This window comes from Rana temporaria, chromosome 7, assembly GCF_905171775.1.
Source record: "Rana temporaria chromosome 7, aRanTem1.1, whole genome shotgun sequence".
Classification (NCBI taxonomy): Eukaryota; Metazoa; Chordata; class Amphibia; order Anura; family Ranidae; genus Rana; species Rana temporaria.
The window spans coordinates 2,459,861-2,468,654 of NC_053495.1; the positions used below are offsets into that span (position 1 = coordinate 2,459,861).

General features: G+C 42.0%; 1 protein-coding gene across 1 annotated transcript; it reads left to right on the top strand.

Moving 5' to 3' along the window:
* The first annotated feature begins 5,620 nt into the window (after window positions 1-5,620).
* Window positions 5,621-6,597, top strand: LOC120946284 (olfactory receptor 1-like). Its single transcript, XM_040361113.1, has one exon. The coding sequence runs from the start codon at window positions 5,639-5,641 to the stop codon at window positions 6,512-6,514; it is 876 nt and encodes a 291-aa protein (XP_040217047.1). The 5' UTR covers window positions 5,621-5,638; the 3' UTR covers window positions 6,515-6,597.
* Window positions 6,598-8,794: the final 2,197 nt, after the last annotated feature.

The window sequence follows — 8,794 nt, forward strand, 5'->3', positions numbered from 1 at the left end:
AGGGCAGCTTTGTCTCGTTCCTTTAGTGAGTAGTGCCTCTGCAGTCTCACCTAAACACAAGGCTTGGAGTAGAAAGCATGTATTGTTCCCAGGAAATTAGGGACAAAACCCCATCTTTCCAGGACTTTGAAGAGGTATGGCCATGCCACCATGTCAAAGACTTTCTACAGATAAATAGATAACAGGAAGCCTTCTTGCGGAATTCCCAAATTCCACTGTGAACAAAGAAAATAAATAATGTCAATTGCTCTCCGTATCTGATTGGGACCCTGTCTGCCTGGAATGAAGCCTGCTTGACCTTTGTGGACATACAAAGCTCTAAATCCAGACAGTCTAAGGTTTTAGTTAACATTTTTAAACCATTATTAATCAGAGAGATTGGTTGATAGTTACTCACATCACTTGGATCTCTGCCCAGTTTGGGTAGAATCGTTATGTAAGCTAAATTAGGGCGGGGGCAAATTATTTGTAGTGACGGGCAATATCAATGTTTTGAGGTTAATTTAGGGAGAGGGATACCTTGAAGGAATTTGGTTAATCAGCGATGTGAACTTTGGTTGTCAGCCTTGTATAGTTTAGCGTAGAAGTCTTCAAAAGTCTCCATGATCTGTTGAGGGTTTAGGCTAATAGTGCCTGAGCTAGAGCAACTTTTAGGGAGGCAAAAAGAACCAGATTTGGAAGTCTAGCCACCAGCAAAAGCCCTATCCATTCTTTTTGGGAATACGACCCCTGGAAAAAAAGTATGGAATCATCACTCTTGGAAAATGTTCATTCAATTGTTTAACCACTTGCCGCCCACCCACCATCAAATGGCGGAGCAGCTTTCGTTCTGGGCGGATGTCATATGTCATATTTACCCATCTTCGTCTTCTGCGCTGACTATTTTCCATGCTTCCATAAATAACCATGCCACTGCCTTCCACATGAACTGACCCTGCCCTGTTTTATCAACTATGCTTCTGTCCACCGCTTGGATTGCTTGCACGTGAACTGAACATGGCCTGTTTTATCAACTATGCTTCTGCTTACTGCTTGGACTGACCTGTTGCCCTGCTACTGTATTACTCAGGGGTCTTGCATATGTGATGGACTCCAGAATTGTTTTTCTGGATGGAGAAAACAATTTTTTGAGTTTTCTCCGGGTCTCATAATTTCCGGATTAGGGTCTGGAGGCTTCAAATAGATTTGGATGGGGGAAGACTTTACCCCTGTGCCCCTGTGTCCAGGTCTTACCAGACTGAGGCCCTCAGCCTTCTGCTGACTTACTGCCATCATGGCTCTGCCTGCCCCATGAACTGACCACACTTCTGCCTGCTACCTGGACTATGGAAATAATTAGCTGTATCGTGAGGCAGTATGATTGTGAAGGACTGGAGAGCGGTACACTAATGAGTGGTAACAGTGTACCAGGACCAATATTATAGCTGTGCTGGCTGTCTCTGCCTGGAAAATTCCTATGGACAAATGCTTTGGCTGTGCTGAAAATATCCTTGTGCTGACTATATTTCTGCCTGATGCCTGGATAATTACTATTGTTGTCGCTAAGCACATTTCTGCCTGCTGCCTGGACCAATGATCTCCTCCGTGGACACTACTATAAGCACAGGCAATACTTTTTTTGGAGTGTAATTCTTGGTATGTACATGCTATGTGTTAGAAATATGAAGGGCCTTCAAAAATGATAGATTGCCAGAAAATTGGATGTGTAATTTCTGCTCCTAGAACACCTGAAGGTGCTACATGAATGTTGGGCCTCTGTATGTGGCCAGGCTGTGCAAAAGACTCCCAAAAACTTGTAGAAAGAATGACACGTTCATAAGACTCATTATGCCTCATAGATTATATGTTGGGGTGTTTGCTTTCCAAAATCGGGTCATTCTGTGGGTGTTTCTTCTGTCCTGATGCTCCAGGACCCTTTAAAAGTGTGATAGGTCGTCATGAAATTATATGTGTAATTTATGCTCCTAGAACACCTGACGGTGCTACTTGGATGTTGGGCCTCTGTATGTGGCCAGGCTGTGTAAAAGTCTCACACATGTGGTATTGCCATACTCAGGGGTAGCAGAATGTATTTTGGGGGTGACATTTTTGCTATGTACATGCTGTGTCTTGGAAATATTGTATAAATGGACAACTTTGTGTAAAAAAAAAGTGTTTTCATTTTCTTTCCACATTTTATAAAAACTTGTGGAAAGAAATTACATGTTCAAAAGATTATGCCTCATAGATTGTATGTTTGGGTGTTTTCTTTCCAACATGGTGTAATTTTGTGGGCATTTCCATTGTCCTGGTGCTCGAGGGCCTTCAAAATTGTGATAGGTATTCATGAAATTATATGTGTAATTTATGCTCCTAGAACACATGAAGGTGCTGCTTGGATGTTGGGCCTCTGTATGTGGCTAGGCTGTGGAAACGTGGTATCGCCATACTCAGGAGGAGTATCAGAAAGTATTTTGGCATGCAATTTTTGCTATGCACATGCTGTGTCTTAGAAATATCGTATAAATGGACAACTTTGTGTGAAAAAAAACGTGTTATCATTTTCTTTCCACATCTTTACCAAAACATGTGGAAAAAACGGCATGCTCAAAAGACACATTTGTTGGAGTGTTTGCTTTGCAAAATGGTGTAATTTTGTGGGTGTATCCATTGTCCTGGTGCTTCAGGGCCTTCAAAAGTGTGATAGGTCGTCATGTCATTAGATGTGTAATTTATGTCCCCAGAACATTTGACGTTGCTCCCTGCATGTTGGGCCTCTGTATGTGGCCAGGCTGTGAAAAAGTCTCACACATGTGGTATCGCCATAATCAGGAGGAGTAGAAGAAAGTGTTTTGGGGTGCAATTTTTGCTATGCACATGCTGTGCCTTAGAAATATTGTATAAATGCACAACTTTGTGTAAAACAAAAATGCGTTTTCACTTTTTTTCCACATTTTATAAAAACTTGTGGAAAAATGACAAAAGACTCATTGGCCCTGATTCACATACATCGGCGCATATTTATGCCGCTGTAGCGTATCTTTTTTACGCTACACCGACGCAGCACAGAGAGGCAAGCACTGGATTCACAAAGCCAGTGCTGCCAAATCTGCGCTGGGTTTCTGAGGTGTAAGCCAGCGTAGGTGGAAGTGGACGTGAGCCATGCTAATGAGGCGTGACCACATGCAAATGATGGGCCGAGCGGCAGATAGATACGAATAACGATCAGCGCATGCGCCGTCCCGTGGACGCATCCCAGTGCGCATGCTCAGAATCACGTCGGAACGAATGCCTAAGATACGACGGATCACTGCCTACGTAACCTACACCAAGCCATATTCACGTACAACGTAAACGACGTAAAATACGACAGCGCATGTTCCCTGGTCCATACCTTTGCATGGGTTGCGCCTCATATATGGGGAATAACTTTATGCCAGACGTATGACTTATGCAAACCGTGTATATTATGCGCCGGGCACAAGTACGTTTGTGAATCGGCGTATCTCCCTCATTTGCATAGAAAATCAATGGAAGCGGCAAATGCGCCCAGCGTAAATATGCGCCCACTCTATGCCGGCATAGGCAAGTTACGTCGGTCGGATGAAGCCTATTTTCAGGCGTATCTAGTTTTGTGGGCACGGCGCACAGATACGACGGCGCATATTTGCACTTACGCTGCGTATCTCGAGATACGTTGGCGCAAGTGCTTTGTGAATCTGGGCCAAAATGCCTCATAGATTATACAGTATGTTTGGGTGTTTTCTTTTCAAAATGGGGTCATTTTGTGGATGTTTCCATTGCCCTGGTACTCTAAGGCCGCGTACACACGGTCGGTCCATCCGATGAGAATGGTCCGACGGACCGCTTTCATCGGTTCACCGCTGAAGTGGCCTGATGGTCTGACATCTTGACATCAGTTCAAAATCTGATCGGGTCAGAACGAGGTGACGTAAAACACACGACGTGCTAAAAGAACGAAGTTCAATGCTTCCAAGCATGCGTCGACTTGATTCTGAGCATGCCGGGTTTTGAACTGATGCTTTTGTGTACTAACCATCGGTTTGGACCTATGGTAGCGGTCCATCGGTTCGATTTTAAAGCAAGTTCTATAATTTTTGTCCAAAGGACAACAGACCGATGGGCCGTACACACGGTCGGTTTGGACAGATGAAAATGGACTTCAGGCCGTTTTCATCGGTTTGGACCAACCGTGTGTATGCGGCCTAAGGCCTTCAAAAGTATGATAGATCATCATAAAATTGTATGTGTAATTTATGCTCCTAGAACGCCTGGAGATGCTAACTGGATGTTGGGCCTCTGTATGTGGCCAGACTGTGAAAAAGTCTCACACATGTGGTATTGCCATACTCAGGAGGAGTAGCAGAATGTGTTTTGGGGTGTAGTTGCAAGTATCCATATGCTGTGTGAGAGAAATAACCTGTTAATATGACAATTTTGTAAAACAAAAAAAATCTTAATTTTGCAAAGAATTGTCGAAAATTACAAAAATTACAACTTAAAAAAATTCACAATGCAACTTACTAAATACCTTGGAATGTCTACTTTCCAAAAAGGGGTCATTTGGGGGGTATTTGTATTTTCCTGGTTAAGAAATGAGATAGGCCAGTGACGGCGAACCTTGGCACCACAGATGTTTTGGAACTATATTTCCCATAATGCTCATGCACGCTGCAGAGTAGTTGACCATCATGGGCAATGTAGTTCCCAAATAACTGGGGTGCCAAGGTTCGCAATCACTGAGATAGGCCATCAGTACATCAGGTGTGATCAAGTTGGATCAATTTTTAATGATTGGCACCATAGCTTGTAGACTCCATCATTTTCACAAAGACCAAATAATATACACTGATTTGGGTTACTCTTACCAAAGATATGTAGCAGTCTAAATTTTGGCCAAATAAATTTATGAAGAAAAATTACTAATTTGCAAAATTTTATGGCAGAAAAAAAGGAATAGGTGTTTTTCACAAAATTTTCAGTCTTTTTTTTATTTATAGCGCATAAAATAAAAAAAAACAGTGGTGATTGAATACCACCAAAAGAAAACTCTATTTGTGTGAAAAAAAGGACACAAATTTCATATGGGTACAGTGTTGCATGACTGAGTAATTGTTATTCAAAGTGTGAGAGCACTGAAAGCTGGGCAGAAAAGGGGGTGAAAGTGCCCAGTAGGCAAGTGGTTAATAGTGTTTTATATCACTTTGTCCACTAAACAATAAGTAAGTAAAATAGGTGAAACAAAGATAAAAAAAACTTTCAGTGAATTCTAAATTGAAATTTTAAAGACTGCATTCAATTAATGAAAAGGGGCTCCCAAGGTGTTATAAATTATATCTTAGGAGACCTTTAATGAGACTTTCAGTTTTGTGTTCTTACAACGCGGCAGATTATCCTGAGGGAACGCCAACATTTTATATAAGAATAAATCATTCAGTGATAGAAATGCCTACATGCACACCTGAGTGCATTGTGTAGGTACACCGTACAATTTATTTTCCTATTACTCCTCAGATCCATCATTTTATTATTCTTCTATACTATTAAATTTAAACAAAGGAAAAAAAAGAATAATATGAGGAATGTGACAGAGATTACGTATTTCACTCTTGTGGGTCTATCAGACCATCCACTGACCATGAATGGACTTTTTGTGTTCTTCCTTCTGATCTATCTGATGACTCTTATCACAAACCTTCTTATATTTTTCTTGGTCCTCACTGACTACCATCTGCACAACCCAATGTATTTTTTTCTTGCCAACTTATCATTTCTGGACATTTGCTATTCATCAGTGACGGCACCAAGGATGCTCTTTGGTTTGGTCACAAAAAGCCGATCAATATCCATTCCTGCCTGTATATCCCAAGTCTATTTCTATGTCTCCTTTGCTAACTCAGAAGTTTTCTTGCTCTCGGCTATGTCCTACGACCGCTACATTGCCATCTGCCACCCCCTACATTACACACAAATTATGTCAAGAAGAGTCTGTACTCGTATGGCCTCTCTGGTCTGGGTTGTAGGATATTCTCACTCTTTGGTTCATACTTTATTTTTGCACAGGTTGTCATTTTGCAGAACAACTTCCATCCAAAACTTCTTTTGTGACCTTCCACACTTATATCAAATCACATGTACTGACCCCTTCATAAACATGATGGCCGTATTCTTATTAGCTGGTAGTATTTTATTGGGAGTCTTTCTTTTAACCTTTCTTTCCTATGTCTATATTTTCATTACCATCTTTAGAATCCGTAGCAAGACTGGAAAGAGGAAAGCCTTCTCCACCTGCACGTCACACCTCACCGTGGTCTCCATCTTTTATGGATCCTTCATTTTTCTTTACTTGGTCCCCACTTCCAGAGATATGGTCAATGTAAACAAACTGTTTTCAGTCATAACTGCCCTCATTAACCCATTGCTGAATCCTCTGATCTACAGCCTGAGGAACAAGGACCTTATGGGGGCACTTATGAGGTCTTATTATCACTTAAAGTTAATACAGGCATCATGATGAAAATATCGTTGAGAGCAATGACACTTTTTGCATGTCTGTGCCTTTTTCAATTGTTTAAAAAATTCAGTATTGTCCTTTATAGAATGTAAACATGTCGGGAGATCGTAGTTGTACTTACCCTTACATGACCAGGGCTCATTGTACCCCACAGACCAAATGTAGCTGTTTCAATACACTTTGGTTATCCTCAAAACATCTGTGACTAATTTGTCTACCATTTTTTTGTTTTGTTTACAAACGATTTTTATTGGGTACAAAAAAGGTGGTACAAAAAGAGTTGGCATATGCCTAGATACATATAATACAAGCAACTTGCATATAAGGAAGGAAAATCAAAAGATATTGGGGCAGATCCACAGAGAGAGTACGCCGGCGTATCTACTGGTACGCCGGCGTACTTTCAAATTTCCCGCGTCGTATCTTTAGTTTGAGTCCTCAAAACAAGATACAACGGCATCTGGGTTAGATCCGACAGGTGTACGTCTTCGTACGCCTTCGGATCTAAGATGCAATTCTTCGGCGTCCACTGGGTGGCGTTCCCTTCATTTTCCGCATCGAGTATGCAAATTAGCTATTTCCTACAATCCACGAACGTACGAGCGCCGGCGCATTCCTTTACGTCGTCTCTAGTCGGCTTTTTTGGCGTATTGTTAAAGCTGCTATTTCGTGGCGTACTCAATGTTAAGTATGGCCGTCGTTCCCGCGTATAATTAATTTTTTTTTTTTTTGCGTAAGTCGTTCGTGAATTGGGATGGACGTAATTTACGTCCAGGTCAAAACCAATGACGTCCTTGCATGCGCAGTTCGTTCGGCGCGGGGACGCGCTTCATTTAAATTAAACAGGCCCCCTACCCGCCTCAAATTTGAATTCCGCGCCATTACGCCGCTTGAGATACACTACGCCGCCGTAACTTACGGCGCAAAATCTTTATGGATTCGAACCAAAGCCAGGTAAGGTACGGCGCCGGGGCAGATCTTTGTGGATCTGCCCCATTATGTATTAAGGTAGATATACTATGTTTTAGTCTGTGAACACAATAAATATAACCATTATGCTTGTTATACATTAAATGTTCATCCGTCTTCTGTGGCTAGTAATATGAATCAGGATAGCAATTCATTGGTTGACAGCATTCCACCCGTTCCTCTAGCACATTTGAAAACTAGAATTAACAATAATAATCTTATGGAAAAAATATTTCACACACTACAGAATACCAATCCTTTATGTAATAAAAAATGGGACCCTGGAAATCCAACTCCCTGACTACTTTAGCAGATCTCCAGCTTGGAGATTTATTTGCCTCGTTTGAGCTCCTATGCACACAAAAAGAGATTCCACTTCGGGAATACCTCTATTTCATGCAAATCAGACACTTTTATACCTCCCACTATGGTCTAACCCCTTCCTCCCCCTCCTACGAACTGATCTGCCGAGGAGCCCCCAGAGGTAAGGGCCTCATCTTGACTCTCTATAAAACTGCATTGGCTTTGGGTTTTTCAGGTGAACCTCCCATAGGCTAAAATGGACAATTCGCTCCGGAGGATTGGGATGCCTTGCTGGCAAACCTTCGGAAAGCCCCTAAATCACTGGCAGTTAGAGAAACAGCCTATAAGGCAACGCTGTATCCTGGCCTAGGCCATCAAGGCCCAGGCCTAGGGCAGCAATTTGCAGGGGGGGGCAGCACCAAAAGAGTCCCCACTGGCTTGCGCTACACAGTTAGTGTAAAACAAGCTGCTTCTAATTTGGACTGTCCTATCATCCTGGACCACAAACCTTCCTCACTGTGCTATGTGTTTTATGCTGCATTATTGATCAAGGTCATCAAGGTTATATCTTCTTAGTCTTCTCCATAAAATTATCAGAAATGTTTTCTTAAAGTAGGACTATAGGCAACACTTTTTTTTTTCATTTTAGATAGAGTAAGGGAGGGTTAGAGCCCCTGTCAGTTTATTTTTTACCATCCCTGTCCCATTGCAGAGATTTCCCTTCACTTCCTGCCCCATAGCCAAACAGGAAGTGAGAAGAAATTATGCAAATTAAGGGAATCCATTGCCCCCCCAAGCCCTAAGAACTATTATTCCTACTCAAAGTTTTCAGGGTGGCCTTGACAGGAAGGGGTGGGTAATATTTAAATTAGGGGTGCACAAGTTTAGTCAGGCCTAGGGCAGCACAAAACCTAAATACACCACTGCTATAAGGTAATGACCAGATGGTATTACACTCCTTCCAGACTCCAAGTAATGGTCCCGGGAGCGTCTGGATTGTGCTTTAGA

Bases quoted from the DNA above. Each gene is read 5' to 3' on its own strand.
- LOC120946284 (XM_040361113.1), top strand. From the start codon at position 5,639: ATGAATGGACTTTTTGTGTTCTTCCTTCTGATCTATCTGATGACTCTT.